Source organism: Psammomys obesus, unplaced genomic scaffold, assembly GCF_907164565.1.
Source record: "Psammomys obesus unplaced genomic scaffold, mPsaObe1.curated_primary_1811, whole genome shotgun sequence".
Taxonomy (NCBI): Eukaryota; Metazoa; Chordata; class Mammalia; order Rodentia; family Muridae; genus Psammomys; species Psammomys obesus.
The window spans coordinates 8396563-8416365 of NW_026596085.1; the positions used below are offsets into that span (position 1 = coordinate 8396563).

The 19803-nt window shown below is 40.3% G+C and overlaps 1 protein-coding gene across 3 annotated transcripts in view; it reads right to left on the minus strand.

Moving 5' to 3' along the window:
- The window catches only part of Cntn1 (contactin 1), a 301145-nt gene that overhangs the window by 67565 nt on the left and 213777 nt on the right, over positions 1–19803 (minus strand). For 2 of the 3 annotated variants that reach the window (XM_055626902.1, XM_055626903.1), the window contains exon 15: positions 14355–14475. In XM_055626902.1, the coding sequence (XP_055482877.1) occupies positions 14355–14475 (121 nt within the window). Of the gene's footprint in view, positions 1–1492; positions 2793–14354; positions 14476–19803 lie in introns of those variants that run through there. The other variant, XM_055626904.1, reaches the window with a different exon arrangement.

The following is a 19803-nucleotide window of genomic DNA, read 5'->3' on the forward strand; positions in this document are numbered from 1 at the left end:
GAAGGAAGGAAGGAAGGAAGGAAGGAAGGAAGGAAGGAAGGAAGGAAAATACAAAGAAAAAGACAGAGTAGAATGGAGAAGAGGATAAAGCTAATGAACACAGCTTTCTGGTTTTCATCTGTATCTTACTTCAGCCACCTCACAACCTTGCCTCAACCTTCTGCCCTGCATTAGTTTTGAGCTCTTATGTCACATCTCTACAGACAGGCTGATTGATCTCTGTTTCCTGATGATGCCACATGATGCCAGAATAGCAAATGTACTGAGCGTCTGCTTGGTAGGAGCATCTTCCTGTGCTGTGCTCTGATAGAGCTGTGGACAAACACTGTCCTTCCTGATCTATCCCTGGCTCCACTCCTCCTGCTCCTCTTCCACATCTTCTTTCTTCCCTGCTTTAAGCAGTGACCTCAGAGGTTGTTGACAGAGTGTGCTCTGAGCCATCACTCCACAAACATGAATCATAGCTAGTAAACTCCTTGCTGGGGTAATGTCAAGATTCTGGGAGTCTACAAATGAACACTGAAGCTTGTTTCAGTTCTATTAACTAGTGAATGAATTATGGAAATGCCCAGAGTGCTTCTCTCTCATCTGTGGGGTGGCAGAGCATCTCATTTGTCACATCCACATTTTCTTTCACCTTCTTTACCTTTTTACCTCTAAATCATAGACTGAAAGTAAATAAAGAAAGAAGCAAATGCCCAGTGCTTGTTACAGGGAACATCTGTGTATTTTATAAAAGAATTCTGGTCTAGAAAGATTATTGCCTGCTGGTATCAGAAAAATTTGTTAGGACAATTGTTCCTTTGTAATGCTACAATATCATATCAGTTTGGTATGCTACTGTTTAAGTTTGAACAATAGCTATGTGGAGATAAATAGCGATCACCATTTGACACTGATTAAAAAGAGTGAACTTCTATCCCACTTAGTTATGAGACTCAAGCAAGAAGAAGTCAATGGAGCTAAGAAAACTTTTTTGCTTAAATGTGGAAAGCCATGCATATTGTTGACTCCACATTGATTTCTAGTGTGCAGCTTTAACCTTATAACCTTTGTCTTGTTAAATCTGCAGAGAACTTGTTTTTAAGGAAGTTATTGTTTAAATGTTTCAATCAGCACAAAGTTCATGCTGGCCTCCTCTTGAACCATTAGAGATTTCTGATTAAGGAAGTCAGATAATGTCTGTTCTTGGTTGTACCTCTATTCTGGGTAATAAGGAAGTTGACTATTCTGTGAGCTTTACACTGTCAGCATTTCTTAGGTAGATATAAACGAGCCTGTAGAAAATAAACTCGCTTCAGTCTTTGCTGAAGTCCTAACGTCGTCTCACCTTGACTTTTTTTCTTCAATCCTCACCCCCTCTCTCGCAGCACAGGTACCTGACTGAGCGGGCTCACCTAAACACAAACATGCACCCTTTCCTGTCATCTGGTTTCTTTCTGAATTTTCATTCTTTGTTTTCTTATCTGGTCTTGGAGGTATCGCCTCAGATACAGATTATAAAAGAGAATCCTCACAGTGGTGACTCACGTGTGTTTCCATGGTAATGTTTACAGATACCGAAAAAAGCTCAAAATAATTTTAAATATTTATTTAAATAGAAACTGATGTAGATAATTCCTTGTGCCAACCAGGACTAGGAAATATAAAGAATGCATATGAGTAAGTCATAGGTCTTTGTCCTTTGAAAACTGTTATCAGTCTAACCATCCGTGTGTAATTATCTACGTGTAATATGCACATCCTTCAATGGTTCCTGAGAGTTTTTCCTGTCTCAGATGGTGTTGCTGGGGTCACTAAATGAAAGTACTAAATAAAACGTTATTGCTAAACATAAAACCAAGAAGGGCAAAATTAACTTTTGAAAAACAACAAAAAAACAAGAATCTTAAGTATGTCTCTCCAAATAAAGAAAACATAAAGAGTTTAAGTGGGCCCAGGAAGAATTGCGTATTCCATTTCAGTCCTCACTTGAGCACAATCCTAATACAAATCCCAACCTTATTCCTGAAGGAGAAGGCCATGAACGACGGTGGTGGGAGTCAGTACACTTTAATGGGAAAGCACACTGGCGAAGACTTAGCTTTCTTCCTGCCAGTCTTGCTACATATACTGTCCAAGTTCGCTCTCCAAGCCCAGCCTTTGCTTACAGACAGACTCTTGAAGGTCATGGTGTCTGACTGATTTCTTGCAACTGCTTTTCAAGTGTCCCTCCAAAGTGTGAAAGGCAGCGTGGTAAGAAAGTCACTGGTGGTGCAGCCCCTCCCTAGCCTGCACCCCAATTTAAATGACTGCGGAATCTGACAGCAGCACATTATTAGCTGTGATACATCAAGCAGTCCACTTAAGAGCAGGACTCCTGTTTTATATGTGACCAGTTCTCCTTAGCTTTTGTTGGGTAATGAGCTAACCTCCAATGTAGATATTCTCAAAGAAGAACAGGACAGGAAACATGGAATGGCGACTGGGCTAGTATATGATGGCCTAGGTTAGTTTGCTAGGCATTGTTTTCAGGTGTTAGTGAAGCTAGACCACGGTTGTAAAACCTCTCAGCTGAAAGCATGTTAAGAAGTCTCAAACATCCTCCAAGAGCTAGGTTGGTGAATGGAATTGCAAAGGCTACAAGGTTGAGTTAATTAGCCAGCTCTAGCACTGCATGGTATTTTCCGGGGTGAGGGTGGGGGGCTTTCACACAAAAGGTGAGGGTTCCGATCACCATGTTGGAGGCAGGCTGGCACAGACTGGGAGAAAGGGGTCCACCATGTTTTTCTCTCCATCTTTTCTCTTTTTACCTGCAAGAGGAAAGATTAAGGCTGAAGGGGGTGTCCAGATGCCCAATTCTGGGCAGGAAATCACTTGCTTTGGGACTTGCCATGTTTCCTTAATGGGTGAAATCATGACTTACAGAGCTGTCTTTTCACCAAGGATGCTTGCCCAAAGGAGAGAGGCTGACACAACAGACACTGGTCCAGTGACCCTCTGTTCCTTTTCAGCACTGATGTTCTCAAGCACGAGAGGTGTAACTAGGACCCCTTGTCAAAAGCCTGAACTTACACACAAGCCCCAAAGAAAGATAATGGAAGGAAAGGGGTCAGGGGGAGAAAAGAAAGCTAGAACTCCTGGATTCTAAATTTCTTTCTGTCCAGTCCAAGTCTGCTTACTAACAAATAAGTGTTGAAGACTTACAACTACAAAAGAAAAAAAAAAAAAAGTAATAGCAATAGATTGTAGATTTAATTTCTAAGAAAAAAAACACTCAAAAATTTGTATTGGTGTTTTCTTTTGTGCATTTAGCAGCTAGTACTCACTGACTGGACAGCCTGCGGCCTCCTCTTCTCAGTCAGAGAACTGAACACTTTATGCCTGTTTGCCTGATGCCAAAGGTCCAAAGCTTTTCCATTACCTAATAACAAGCTTTTTAACAATTCTACATGTATATTAATTTACTTTATAGTTATTATTGCAGAGTTCCTTCTCTCTGATTTGAGGTGGGAAGTGTGGAAAGTGGAGGCTGGATCCGATCACATAGGGTGTGTCTTCAACACTGAGGAAGATACTTTGTGTTGTAGGTTGTTTAAATCCAAGGCATCGGAGGAACCTAGCTACTCCTATCAAGAACAGTCCCTTAACCTGGAGAAATGCTTGGAAAGTAGATGCAGCTTTCTCCTTGAGAGGCACTAGGAATGCTGGGAGCTGCTGCTCAGAGGCTTATTCTTCAGGGCCATGGAACATATACTCTTCCACATCCACAGAGGACACCTGCCCTCTGGTTTGCCACAAACAATTTTTTAATAATTCAGAAGATGTATACACTTTATTTTTACTATACTCAGCCTTTAAAAATCTACATTTTTTTTATGGGCCATGCTACAGCACACGTATCTATCATGTGATACTCAGAAGACAGTAAGCATACATGTTCACCTTTGGAGGAGACACTTGAAATCTTTCTTGTAACTTTTGAAAACTACACACAGCGCATTCTTCGCTATTGTATTTTTTGGCCTCAAAACTAAGGCAAAAGAGCAGCCACCTGGGCGCTGTTCTCCTGACTTTAACAGGACACCTGCTGTTCTGCCCATCCCTGCCCGTCCCACATTCCTCTTCCTGCAGGGAGTCTGCATCTGAGCCTTCCCCCTTACATTGTCTCTCATGTTCTCACAAGGACTACATACTTTTTTCTTTTATTAACACTAGGTAGATTTTCTAAAAAAACCAGTTGGATTTAAAGTTTCCCCTTCAGCATGGTTACTCTCATGTGAATTCCAGTGCCCTTTGGAGCAGTAGGATGGTGCTCGAGGGGTGACCTAGAAAGGCCCACAAAGTTCCACTCATGACCACTACTGACAGAGAGCCCTGGGCGGTTTGCACTGAACTGATTTATTTCTTGGGAAACAGTAGCTTGGGAGTCACGCTGGGATCTGCAATTATGAGAATGTGATGTGCGGTGAACCTCATAACGAGGAAGCTCTATGCAGGGAAGAATCTGAAAGCTGTCTCACTGTTCTTGTCTAAAGTGAAGCCCCATCCCAATAGTGAACTTCACATTGGTGGGACCCTAAAGTCACTTTGAGAGAAAGTGGGGCCGTCAGCTGTGAAAAGGCTGCTTTGTTGTCACCAAGAAAAGTCCTGGAATCAGTTGTCAAACTTTTGACGTTTCTTCTTTTCCTAAGAGCATGGATCATTTAATGCCAGCAAGAGTTCCTAGAGTTTTAGAGGATCAGAAGCACTAAACCAGCACTGTAGCGTCCCACACTGATGATAAGCTGGTAAAGGCTTTATCCAGCTTCCCTCCCGGGCTTGGTGTAGCTAAGAAGCAGAGAGAGAGCTTTTCTTTTCCCAGGGGCGGGGCCAGAGGAGGGAGGCTGAAGGGAGGTGACTGGTGGAAACCAGCATGCAGATAGCATCCCCAGGACAGAAATGCATTTCCTTTCAAAGTGGCAGACTCCAGCTAAGACTCCACAAGGGAAAATGCTTTTGCATGGCTATGACTTTCCGTGGATGATTTTCAGTAATAAAGCTGATCTTTTTGTTTGAGAAAATGAATGGAAGAGAGATGATGTTAATGAAATTATCATTTTAAATAACCTAATGCTATCTATTTATCTTAATTTAGGATTATTAATTACTCATAACACTTGGGGGAATAATTTGATTAAATTTACACGAAGGATGTATCTCAATTTTGATAGAGATGAACATTCCAGAAGTACACTATTTGATTTGTATATTTGGGAAAGTTATATACGGGAGAAAGGTGAATTCAGTACTTGAATTTAGAGCATCAGCATCTGCTATGTCTTGGCGTTATAATGCTACAGCTGGGAAACTTTTTAAAAACTCCTTTTGCCAGCAAAGAAAGAATGTTAAAAGCTTCAAGGGAAAATGGCCAGCTTACTTTTGAATGAGATTAATGGTCCCAGCACTACCCATCACAAGAATTTTGTGAAGAGTATGCGGGAAATTTTATACGAAAACTGTGTAGATGTGTACATTGTGATTTGAAACATTTTAAATAATTGTGTGTGAGTGGTGTATGTGTATGTGTGTGAGTGTGTGTGGATGTGTTGTATATGTGGAATAGAGAGGATTGTTTATTTTTAATTTTCTAAGACAGGGTCTCTCACTGGCCTGGAATTCACAAACTAGTACAGACAGTCTGACCAGTGAACTCTAGGATTCCACCCTGGAAACTCCATAGCACTGAGAGAACACATACAGTTCACCAGCCCTGGATTTACAAATGTAGGTTCTGAAGACGGAACTGAGATCCACAAGCCCTTTACCAACTGAGCCATTTCCCTCCCTCACTTTAAATGCTTATTTTTAAAGAATTATTCTTTTCCTTATGTGTATGTGTACATGTCTCTATGTGGTGATACGCGTGTGTGCTGCTGCCCCAGGAGGACAGAGGCCCCATGAACAGGAGTACTGAGATGTTAAGAGACATTTAACATGGATCATGGGAATCAAACTCAAGTCCTCCGCAAGAACAGTGTATGTTCGCACCTGAAGGCCCATCTTTTGAGACTCATGACTTTAAACTGTATGAGTTATGTGTTGCAAGCAATACGGAATAAGGCAAAAATTGCAGGAAAGCACAGATAAAATTTTAAGTTAAGTGTTTAGGAGCCAAGGGGGAGATTATAAAATGAATCTGTAGCAAAATCTGATACAGCGTATTTACTATTCCTGCTATTGTGTTTATATTGAGCTGCATAGCTGAAAGGTTTATTTTAAATATTCAGAATTTCCCTTTATTATTAGGCCAACCAAGCATTGATCATATGGGCAGTAACAAAGCTGTCAAATATGTTTGGCTATTTTTTTATAGAAGAAATGCTTAAAACAATAGAAAAGAACTTTCCTTTGAATTTTCACATTGGTTATTTATCTTACTGTATTTGAATCAGTGTCCCAATAATATTCAATAATAGTATTTAATAATAATGTGTTACAATAATCAGTCTACACTGGTAGCTGAAACCATGCTGTCTTGATTCAAACCTTTCTCTTCTGCTAAGTACCTATATTCCATAGCATCTGATACATGCTGCATAATCTATCCATCACAATACATCCACAATATACCATGGAACCAAATACATTCAACTATGTTATATATATATATATATATATAACATATATATATGTTTATATGTATCTCACATTTTATCTCACATTCCCAGTCTGTATCATCATAACAGAAAGAATGGAGTTAGATGAACGATTATTTGTCAGCATAATTCAAATTATTTCTAAAGAAGACCTTTATTTACCTACAAGAGTTTTAGGGGCCACTTATCCTCTGTGCCTACTCTAAAGTGGATACAATTTGCACGATGCTCATCTACACTTGGCATTACTTTCCAGTAAGGACACACAGAAGTAAAACACATCTGAGTCCTACAGTGGAGATTGAACACTCACTGGTCCCTGAGTGTCTTGACTCGTTTTGTTGGTTGTTTTGTTTGTTTGTTGTTTTGTTTTCATTTTTGTTTTATTTTGTTTGTTTACTTGCTTTTGGTTTTTGATTATTTTTTTAAAGGAAGCTTTGAACACAGATTAACCACCGAGAAATGAGACATTCCAGTTCAACAACAGCAGACCAGTTTCTCAAGGACAGAGACTGAACGGAAGCCATTTTCATTCAACTTATACTGAGAAGAACAATTTCACATCATCAGTGCATTATAAATCACAGTAGCACTAGGAAACGTTATCTTCCCTTGAGTTTTTGAGAAAAATAAAGTAGAATGGTAGGATCTCAGTTTTAAATAGCCAGCCATTTTCTACATTCTGTGCTTATTCTGACCAGACTCATTTCCAAAATTCAGCGTGTGTAGGAACCACTGTGCAGAGCTGGTCTCAGTAGTGTTTTCTTGTCCTGAATTAGTTGATTCTCAGAAGAAAGGGAAATGCTTAACTTCTGGGCCAGCTTCGCTATTAATAGTCACTGTAGCTGTGGTTTAGTGCTGAGCTGGGTCAAAATGCTTCAGGATGGCGTCTAGTTGGTCCTCCTTCCAGCCAGTGTGGGCAGCAGGGACCATTTTGCTGTCTCAGTGCTGCAGGGCTGATGAGACAGAACCTTTAGCCTGTCTCTGTGGCAAGATTTCCTTGGCCAAAGCAAGTGGAAAGCTTAGGTTGCCGTCCAAGAATCCAAGGTGAATGTGTGTTTTTCTGCCCCAAATACTTGAAAAGCTCCATCTTTCATTTCACTCTGAGTATCTGGACACTGATCTCTTTGCCTTTACATGCTTACCTCTTGCCTAGGTCTCTGTCCCTGCTCTCTCTCTCTCTCTCTCTCTCTCTCTCTTTCTATCTCTATCTCTCTCTGTCACGTTCACACCTGAGTATGAAGTTGCATTTATAACTGCATTCCCATTTGACATGTGTGTTACATGAAGACTTTGTGTCTCTTCTTCCGAACTTCCTGATGATGAAACTGGTTTATAAATTCCTTTTGATAATTTTGGTTTGCCATGCTTTAATAATAATTTTAGTATAAATCTATACTTGCTTACTTAAGAATGATAAATCAGATGTAAAACAATCTTGAAGACAATTGAATATTTATGCCAAGTACCACAGAAATTTATTTATTTTTTTTACTCAGATCAAGGAATTCTATAAAATTTTAAAGATTTGAGCCCCATTGCTCTCACTAATATACAGGGTCACCCATTCACCATTTTAAATCCTAAATAACAACAACAACAACAACAACAAAATGGTGAACTAACCTTTTCCTAATTAGCATTTTGATGGTTTAATTTGGCTGTCAAGTTGACAAGACCTAGACTCACTTGGAATACAAAGCTTCTAGGCTTACCTGGGAAGATGTACCTTAACTGAAGTCAGCACCATCCCATGGTTCTAAAGTTAGCTGAGCACCAGTGTTCCTCTCTCTCTTCTTCCTGGTTGTGGGTATGTGGTGACCAGCCATCTCCTGCTGCTACTACTGCCCCTTCCATGCTCAATAGTACAGACTTCTACCACGTTAGAATGTACCCTGGAACTGTGAACTAAAATACCCGCCCCCTTTCAATGTTGCTCCTTTATGTTTTTGTTTGTTTGTTTTGCAGTAAGGAGAAAAGCAACTGTTAACAAATAAGGTTGGATTTACTAATCCCCACTGCCCTAAAGATACTCACAGGGATGACTCTCAAACAAACCTCACTCACTCACTTGAAGCAATATGTAATGACCCATGGGCTTGTCAAAACACAGAGCAGCTTCGCCATAGGTCTCTGGTGTGGCACTCGTAAGGCCAGGGCCACTCATCATTCTCAGCTACCTGACCCTCAAGAGCATTGATATATACATTCTGAGGATGCTGAATGATCAGTCCAAGCTCTTTAATAAATCCAATCACTACAAGTCTACAGTTGAGTCGTACCCCACTGCATTTCTTTAACCATTCAACTACTGAAGACTATTTAGGTTGTTTCTAGGTTTTGGTATTATGAATGGATTTGTATACATATATTTATGTTCCTCTGTGGTTCTCTTTTGATACTGTTCATTTTCTCATAACATATACATATCTTATCAGCACACAATTTTTTTTGATGTCTGCGGGATAAACACTTAGACCTGGTGGCCAGGTCATGTGGTTAGTACATCCGTGTTCTTGGAGTCACTGTCTTCTGCAGAGCTGCCTACTTGACAGTTCCTGCCATCAGATGCAAACAATTCAGTGTCTGCATTCTTTTTTTAATTATGGTCATTTTGATGAGTCTGCCTTGATACATCACTGATTTCCAATTTGGGTTTTCCTCGTGGTCCCTCAAGTGAGAAACTTTTCATACGCTTGTTTGCAATTTGTACATGTTCTCATCAGTCAGATGCCTCTTCACATTCTTTGTCCAGTTTCATATTGGGTTATTTGGTTTCCTGGGCTATGAACTGTGTCTGCTTGTCTTTTTCCTCATTGTGTAGACAAGCGCAGAGTAGATGTTTGTTTTTCTTCCACCATGTTAACAGGAATACTCCATTGTTGTATTAGCCCTCTATTGCTGGATAACAAATTATCCCCAAGCCCAGTAGCTTAAAGAGGAGAAGCATTCCTGTCTCTCACGGTGTTGGTGGATGAATCATTCTTTAATGTCTAAGATGAATGTTTCTTCATCAATTTCTCTTGGTAGTTGAATGCTACTATCAAGATGCCAACAACATTCATATGCCCTTGTGCCCTAGATGGCTCACTCCAATCTCTGGTAAGTCAGCATGGGGCACTGGGGAAGTGTATTTTCCTCGTCTTGTGGACCTCTCCGGGAGGCTGCTGAGTCCTGCTTCTGATACAGCAGCTTTCTGCCCCCGGACTGAGACTTGCTGGCAGCTGAGTAGGTGCAGCAATACGTGGATGTGATTTCCTGCAGATCCTGAAACATCCCTTCTGCTGACTCACAGAGTAAACAAGCATGACAGGGGTTACATTCAGGTTGCTGAGCCAGGGAACCAGGGTCACTGGAGGCCATTCTGTGGGCCAGCATCCCCAGTAGCCTTATTATTGCTGTCAAGTATTCTTCTGTCCATGCACTGCAGTATCTTTGCAAAAGAAGATCTTCTTTACTGGTATTCCTTGTACAATACTGCATCTATTATTTTGGTCTTCTGAAATTTTACTTACTTTTACTCATTTTCTGTAATTCCTAAACATAAGGAATCCTGCTTCCCAGTGTTGTCTGTACCATATTTTACAATGTGTTTCTCTCCTTTTTTATTTATTTTTTCCCCTGTTAATTCCACTAAAAAACATGAATTTCCCACTATATCCTCAGTGTCTTCTTAAAAATTCTTGAGTTTTGGTCTAGCAATATTTGAAAGGCTGGTGTCAAAGCTGTCAGTCTGAGTCATCTTCCTGCTTCAGCTCCCCAGGAATCTACACCCAGAGATGGATGCCACAGGTTCTACTATGTATTCAGTGTCTTTATCTCTTTTCAGTGCCTTACTTTTGGTTCTCTAAGCTGAAATACGATTTTACCAGATGTAATCTCTAGCTTTCCATTACATCCCTCATCTGTCACTGAGGTGCTATCTCATTTTTTATTGGATTTTTATTTTTATCAATTATGTTTTCATGCTTAAAACAGCTTCCTCTTACTCTGAATTTTCATAGTTTATCATCTAGTGCCATTTGAGTCTGAATAATTTCATAATTTTAGCATGATTTAAGCTCTAATCACTATACTCTGAATTGGGGGTTGAGTTGTATTGCTTTTAATTTCTTCCTCTTGACTCTATCATCACCACATGCTTCCTTAGTTACTTCGTGTGTCTGTTTTTACATAATTTCATATTTTATTTATCAGTTTGTTGAGGTCATTAGAGAGCTGACTCAAAGACACTCTGTCTCAGAGTAATCTTTTCTTTCTGTCAGAGTTTATCCACCTCTTGAATTTTATGTATTGAACTTCTGGGACCATACTATTTAAAGCACAAAGCACAAAACCTTAGCAGGGATATTTACAATATAGACAGACAGAACTTACAGAAAGGGCAACTTTGGAAGAGCGAAAACTCTAGGTCTATATGAGCACTGATTTCCAGTTTGTGCAGAGTCTGTGGGTCAGATTCTGTACAATGTTTCTCTGGTCTCTTCTTCAAGCAATTTTATATAAAATTTTATATAAAATTCAGGTGCTGTAGTTTTTATAGAAGCTCGGGTTTTATAAAAGATGATGCGCCATACCTAAATGCTGGTGCCATTCTGATGAGTGGTTTTCAGTCAACAGCTGCTGTTGTCCTCATCCCTCAGGCCTAACCAACATGCAGGAGGACAGTTTTCTCTGAGCAGAAAGTTCCATGCAATGGATCCAGTGTTACGTTCTCCTGAATTATTTGCTGAGAGGCTGCTATGATTTGGGCTATAGACTGTTTGGGTGCCTGAGGCTTTATGCGTGGGAAGTTTGGTTTCCTGGTGGTGAAACCTTTACAAAATTGGCTTAGCGTGAGGTATTACGTCCGGAGGGTGCTGCTTTCCATTTGCTGTGATGTCGGTCTCATGGTATGAGGAACATATGAACATATGTGAGATGTTGTTGTGTGTGTCTTTCCATGTTCTGTGTGTCTTTCACTGTTTAATTTAAGAATTAGAAATTCTAAGAGATTAAGAACTAACACTAAACAATAAGGTTAGGGTATGATGAAACTTTGTGTTTTCGAAGCACTATTAAGTAAGATAAGGATTATTTGAGTATAGGAAATGGCTACTAAGCACTACCAGGTGGGCAGGCTATACAATATGACATACTGACCAAAGGATGACTTACATCTAGGAAAAGTGGACTCAGACACATGTGGTTTTATCATGCTACCCGGGAGAATATAGCAGCTCAAGTCTATGAGTTGCTCATATCTGAAGTTATCCACTTAGTACATTCAGATCGTTTTTGACCTTGGGTAGGTGAAGCCATAGAAAGCAAAACTTCAGGTGACAGCGGGCTACTATACACTCCACTATTTTTGAGAAATAGGTGTTTGTTATTAAAATGTTGAGTGCACACTGGTGTTCATAATCTATGTAGACCAAGCCATTCCTGAACTCACAGAGATTCATCTGCCTCTGCCTCCCAAGTGCTGAAATTAAAGGCATGTGCTATCATGCCTGATTCAAATTTATATTCTAACGATGCCTTTTGTGTCATTATTTGAAGTTTATTAGTTTATCTTTTTTTTTTTTACCTTTCCATGAAATGAGTACACAGCTTATGACTTCCCCAACAAGATACAGAAGTACAATTAGATGGATACGTGAATAAGATCATCATCAGCATTATCAGACACAATATAGAGAACTGCTTATCCCTTCATTCTCTAATCCAAATCCATAAAACACTTACAAACATTTAGTTTGTGCCTGTTATATAAATAAGCTCGAAGAACTCAGGCTTTGTCTGCTTTTTGGCATATGCAATGGACGCCTATCTGTTACTGGAGTGGCTGCCACTAAGATTTCATGGAGTAAGCAGCATCATTCATTGCCCTACATGGCATCTGATCACTGTCCGGGCCTCAAGTTCTGTATCATGTGTCTCTTTAGTGTACTCGCTAGACTCTTGTCAGGCTCATTTCTCCCTAGAACCAAAAATTGCTATAAGAAAAGGTTTCTGTTTTAAATTTGAATTTTCTTATGTTACCTATTTTAGCATCTTTTTTATTAGTTTGGGGTATTCAAAATATACACAGTGGGTATATTATTAATTACTAAACATGTGTACATAAAACACCTTTATTGTGTGTGCTACGTGTCATCATTATGAGCTTTTTGTGATTAAGAGGACACTGGTGTCCATGCATTGTTACATGAACCCTTGTGTAACATCAATTCTTACTCTTCTCATAGGTAAGTGATTTTAATCAGATCCTTATTTAGGGTTCTGCTGAAAATGGGCTTGTAGCTAGTGTCTGGGTAGAAAGGAGCATAAAATAATTTTTTTTTTCTTCTCATAACTCTTAAAGGTAGTCATTGTCTCAAATGACAATACATTCTATATGGAAAGGCTGAAGCCACATGAAGTTCTGTGAAGTTAGGATTGTGTGGACATGGGGTTTTCTTTATTCATTTGCAGTAGATGGTCTGTGGAATGAACGAACAAGTTCCCTTAAATAAAGCAATTTCAGCCAGGTCCTTGCTTCAGGAGACTGAAGAGTTTTCAGCATTGGCTTGTGTGGCCATGAGTTTTCACTGTTCCAGAAGGGAATACAGACAGGTGGAGACTGGGAAAATCACTTATATGTACCTGGAAAAGTATTCACTCTAACAAGTCACAGATATTTTATTTGAGAGTATTTGTCTCACCTTCAAAAATAGACAAATCAGGCACTTAAATATATCCAATGGTTAAAAGAGTAAAAAGTACAAAATTAAAAAAATAATAATAAAATGTTAAGAAGCAAAGGAGTCATAAAAATTCCAAAGGCTTATGTAACTTACACAGTATTAGCCAAATGCATGTGAATTTCATAGACACTAATGCAGGTAAGCACAGGATGGTGTAAACGTGTAGGTTCAGAGAAGAGCTCATATACGGACAGAGAGATTAGAAACTGTTTAATACGTGAGCAGGCCAGGAAGGGTGCTAAAAACTGGGCAAGAAATAGCATAGAAAGAGCATTAGAGGAAGACGGAGTCAGAGAAGGCAGGTGGAAATAGCAAAGCACTTTGTGAACTGCTGGATGTTTGGGGTTGGTTACCAGCCGTGTGAAGACATGAAGCTGAGGAGTCTGCAGCCAACTCACACACGTGTTCGGAGTGGAGCTAGGAAGAACATCTTTCTTGCACACGCGGTGAAACCAGTGACTGAATGGCCACAGGTGTCTCTCTTTTCAAGCCATCCTCCTCCACAGCAGAGGGAGAACGAGACTACTTTTGCCATGCACACATAACCCATCACAGTCTCGATTACATCGCCTATGCCAGCAAAAGCGGTGGCAGGAAGTACGTAATAAACAGGACAAATATATCACACTTGTGGTTAAGGTAAGCAATGCCCGGCAATTTTCTTCCGTTTAAACTAAGAAGGTAATTGTGCTATACCACACGCTGGAAAGCATTAGCAGGAAATAAGACGCTTGGTGGCTGCTTAGCTTTAAACATGGTCAGTAAGAGGCTTGTGGTATAACACTGAAAAGACACGTAGCCAGCGACACGAACAGAATCAATGCTTTTACTACTTGTCTGGCATAACCATCCTGAGCTGTGGGGAGGAAGCCAAAAAAGCATCTGCAGCACGGAACTGAACTATAAACACAAGAACACGTGACTATCCAGAGTTACCAGGGCAGTGTTCAAATTACGCACGTCCGATGCCTTCGGGTTTCTTTTCATTTGAATCATTGGCAGCTCTTACCTCGTACCACAAGGTCCGCCGAAGCCGAGGAATTGTCCACGATTGTCTGTGCGGTGCAGGTGTATCTTCCCGCGTGTTTCAGCTGGGCATTTCGGATGAGCAGCTCCCCATTGGCATCGAGCTACGAGGAAAAGCCGGCAAGTGTTTCCATTAACCACACAGCATGTGGAGCTACCGTGCTTTCTCCTATTGAGAAGCGTCTGCGAAAGACGCCAAGTGCCTGTCTTTGTTCGGTTTCGGCTCTGGCCTTAGCTTTCCAATCGAAAACTAAAGAAAGCAAACTTCAGGCCTTTTCGGCTCTGCTGTCTTTGGCATTCCGTCAGAGAGCAACACGGAGGGGAAGCCAAGGATGAAGCTAGTTTATCAGTTCCATATTTATTTTTTTATTTTTGTTATCATAATGTAATTACAGTATTCCCTCCTTCCTTTTTCTACCTCTAGGCTCTTTCCTGTGCCCCTCCCCACTCTCCTTCAAATCCACGGCTTTTTTTTCCCTTTTACTAATTGTTATTCCGTGCATATATGTACACACATACATATTCCTAAATATAACGTACTCAATCCATTTAATTTCACTTCCTTCTTTTAAAGAAAAATGCCAGTGTCTAAGGATCTTAGTGCTATCGCTGTGAGTAAATAAATGTTTCTTGGCTGTAAACTGTTAAGACAGTTTTGCAAAACTGAGTAAATTGATCAAATCCAAAGTTCATCTTACAAAGACGCTAAAAGCTTACAGAAGTATCAAAATGGATGGTGATTCCACTGAAATGTAACTTGTCAGCAAATTTTAAGTTACACAAGGATCTGTGTATTGTTCATGACTATTTCCAGGATAGATACTTCTTAGGTATATGTAAAGGAATTTTGCCGGTGGCAATAAGCTAGGATTTTACTTTCTAACAATGCACAACATTTAGTGAATGCCTATTATGTACCACGCCAGACTTTGCAAACATATAAAGACAGACAGTGCATTTCATTCCACTCTTTTCTGGTAGCAGCTACTCAGCAAGGTTTCATTGAGTATTCGTCAGTCTTAGTGAGCAGTTAGTGATGTATTTGTTGTTTTTTTTTTTCCTTTTTTCTTCATTAATTTATTCATTTGTTCATTTTACATCCCAATCTCAACTCCATTCCCTCTCCCCCCCCCGGCCCACCCTCCCCCCCCCCCTCCCCCACCCCCTCCCCCCCCCCCCCCCCCCCCCCCATCCCGGGTACCAACCCACCCTGGTACAGCAAGTCACATCAGGACTAAGTGCCACCTCTTTCACTGAGGCAAGACAAGGCAGCCCTGCTAAGGAAACAGGACCCAGAGGGAGGCCACAGAGTCCAAGCCAGACACAGCCCTTGCTCCAACTTTAAGGTGACCCACTTAAGGATTAAGCAGCCCATCACCTTCATATGTGTAGGGGCCTAGGACCAGTCCATGCACATTCTTTGGTTGGTGGTTCAGTCTCTATGAGCCCCCATGGGCCCTTGGTAGTTGGCTAAGTAGGTCTTCTTGTGGTGTCCTTGACCCCTCCAGCACCCTCAAGCCTTCCCCTAAGTCTTCCACAAGACTCCCTGAGCTCTGCCTAATGTTTGGCTGTGGGTCTTTGCATCTGTTTCCATTATCTGCTAGATGAAGCCTCTCAGATGACAGTTATGATATTCTTTTTCTGTAATAAAAAGCTGTCCTCTGCTTCTAAATTCCCTGTGTAAGAGACACTACTATTGATAGAGTCATTTGCTTAACACTGATAGGAAAATTTTTCATATCTTCACAAATAATTAAAATTAAAAACCACAAACTATTTTATGTCCTAAACTATTTGTCAAATTTATAGCCATTGGATCTTTGAAAAAGTTCTTCTACAACTTTTAAAACAACAATAAAACATTCTATTAATACTTTGAGAATTTCATACACTTACAAACTTTCATAATTTTAAGCAAATTTAGAATCAGCTCTGCCTTAACTATTTAGAGCCTGAGTAGGCAGCAACAGGCTTGTGCAAGAATTATAAGAATATCAACAATCTGATTGGCCTGCTCTTTGATCACCATCCCACTGAGGGGCAAGCAGCCTTACCAGGCCACAGAAGATGACAATGCAGCCATTCCTCATGAGATCTGATAGACTAAGATCAGAAGGAAGGAGAGGAGGACCTCCCTTATCAGTGGACTTGGGGAGGGGCATGCATGAAGAAGGGGGAGGGAGGGTGGGATTGGGAGGAGAGGAGGGAGGGGCTTATGGGGGGATACAAAGTGAATAAAGTGTAATTAATAAAAAGGTAAAAAAAAAAAAAAAGAATGTCAACATGCAGCCTTGTTGCTGTTTCTGCTCAAGGTGTGAATGTGGAACTCCGCAGTAGAAGATAAGAGGGAAACACACACATCCTTTCTATTAGAATATGTAGGGGATATTTTCTGACATCTTTACAATGGTAGCTAACACTTTCCATCCTCGGGAGAAGCTGTGGTTCTTGGTGGTTGACGGAACGCTTACAAAGCAACTGAAGATCATGGGCCTCAGCACATTCTAGCCACAAATTAGATGCGAATGTTCGCTTATTTTCGCTAAAAGCCACAGCTTGGCTGAATCGCCGAATTCTTCCCTTCAGATGAGGAGAGCTGAATCACATCCTGGAAATTGTGATAGCAGAGCTCGGGGATACTGCAGTGCATATATGTGGTTGGCCGCTCAGAAGCCTCCCAAGTTTAAATCAAAAAGACTTTCAACGTAAAAAACACCCTCTCCTTCTTCTTCCTCCATCATAAACCAACTGACAAAAATCATTGAATTAAATAAAAAATATTAAAGTACCACTGAGCTGTATGAACAAATCGACTCATAAAGAAAAAGGTAGCAGGGTAGAACACAAAGCTTGCTTGCTTTCCTGGAAATTGACGAGGCTGAGAAAAGGCCTGTTATTTAAAGCATGTAGTTGGTCAACACAAACAGAAATGACCGAAGTTTTTTTTTTTCTTTGCTCTTGGCTTTCTAGACAACAGCTAGCTACAGGCTCATCACAGACAGCCTCCCATGCTAACAGCACTGTATGGCTCTGCTAATAGCAGGAGGTCAGCACTGAGCTACCTCCTGGGCATCCAGAGCCATTGAAATGCTTTGCATGCACAAACACGTGGTGAACACTTTGAGAAAGACGCAACTTTTAATCACTTAAGGCAATATTTTCATGTTTGATAACCTGATCTAGCTTCCTGGCTTCCTGTGTGGAACTTGGACACCACAGATGTGATATTAAGTGGTTTTCCTTTTTAAATTTAAAACACATGAAGAGGGAAAAAATAGTACAGTTACTACCTGCAACAACTGATTTCACACATGTCATGAACGTTTCACTGAAACTGTTACCTCACTGTTTAGTAGTGCCTGCTGGCTTTCCTTCTATCTAGCATCACTCCCCCTAGTGCTGGGCACTGATGATGTCAGCACTACTTAGCACCTCAAGAACTTTTTACAGCTGCAGTTTGAATCTCAGGGAAGGGCCATCCTCTTTAACAGAAACAAACTATATTTTCACACATGCAACTAACACTAATTCTCTAACATTCAGTGTTTAAATTGATATTGGTTTTAATAAGGCATCATTTTAGTTACCTGAGTCTAAATTTTTTAATATTAGAACATCAAGTAAGGTATTGAAATGCTTTGCATGCACAAACATGTTGGGAACACTGTGAGAAAGACACAACTTTTAATCACTTAAGGCAATATTTTCATGTTCGATAACCTGATCTAGCTTCCTGGCTTCCTGTGTGGAACTTGGACACCACGGATGTGATATTAAGTGGTTTTCCTTTAGACATGTAAAACCTCAGAGACGTAAGGGAAGCTGAACTTACTATACAGAGCCTTCAGCATTGCCTGGAAATGTTGGTACAAATTAGACCAGTGACTGCAGAATCCAGTTTTAACCAATAGGCCCATTCTTAAAGAAAACACGCAGTGACAATATTTTTTTGAGGTCCCTGCTAAACATTTTGAACTGGAACAACATACCAAAAAAAAAAAAAATTGAATTCCATAGGTTTTAGAGTTCAAGAAAAACTTGGATATGACTTAATTCATATAATTTCCATTGGTTCCCATTAGCCTCAGAGTTCTCAACATCTCCTTAGAAAGGAGAAAGAGAAGCCCCGTAGGTAGTGATCTTTGCCATTCAGGAAACTGCAAACACACCAACACACTGCATGAGAGCAACCTTACTACTTTATTGTATATCGTTGTTATTAATTATATTTTCTGGGGAAAAGTGACTCTACTAAAAATCTTGTGAGTGTGCGTGTGTGTGTGTGTGTTTGACCCTCAGAACTCAGAAAGTAAAAATGACCTCTGAACCCAGCCCTGGAGCTTTCTGCCTAGCTAGCCCCACCTATTTTCAGGCCCCAGGCTCCCAGGCTGGTGAGAGACACTGTCTCAAAAATATTACATAAAGTTGGTGCATAGTCAACTGAGGAAAGACATCCAAAGTTCATCTCTGGCCTCCACATCATACACATGTGTGAGTACTTGACTCCATCCTGCAGGCAATCCCTTCCACACACATACATTCCCACAACCTACTCAACACAACAAAGGCTTATTGCTGCTGTACGTGCTCAATATGAATAATTATCGGCACTGCCACCATCAAATGTTTAAGGGCTTGACTAGTGCTGACTTGCTCAGTAGCACCTCGGGCTGGTGCACTCTCCACTTTGTGATTTCAGTTTCCTGAAGAAGCCAGATCACCTATAAAGCACCATTTTTTTTTCTCCTACATGTTTGCTGCCAGGATAAAGAAGAAGAAGAAGAAAAAAAAAGCAGCAGTTATGTGTAGCTGATAGCTGGTGGAGTGTAACATCAAGGAGGTGATTAAGTGTAACCATTTACCCAGATGTAGTAGGGTTCAAAGCTCCAATTCTGTCTTTGATCTAATTGCATTGACCTTCCATTCTAATCTTTCTCAGGGTGATTTTTCAAACCTCCTTTATCAACTCCACACTGTTTCTCCATAGCTCCAGACAACCTTCATTTTCTTATTTAACAGAAAATAGATAGCCAGTGACATTTGAAACAATAAGAAATATCTAAATTTCTGCTGGATTTTTGCTTGACTTTAATTCTTCTCTTTCTGTTCTATCTCAGGATTGTCCAGCAGGAAAGTTTCTTTTCTAGGAAAAAAAAATGTTATTTCATAAATCTAAACACTTGTTAATGACCTATTCTACAAAAATCATAGTTTTATATTTTAAGAAAAAGAGAACTGCCCTAGAAAGAGAAATCTGTTTTTTTTTAATGGTGTGGTAATCACGCACAGCCAACATACATTCTCTCACTTGCGAGCACACTGACATCCAACAATAGTCTCACAACTGCAAAAACACAGTCAATGTCTATCCTCACACCTGCAAGGACACAGTCAATGCACATCCTCACACCTGCAAGGACACAGCCAATGCA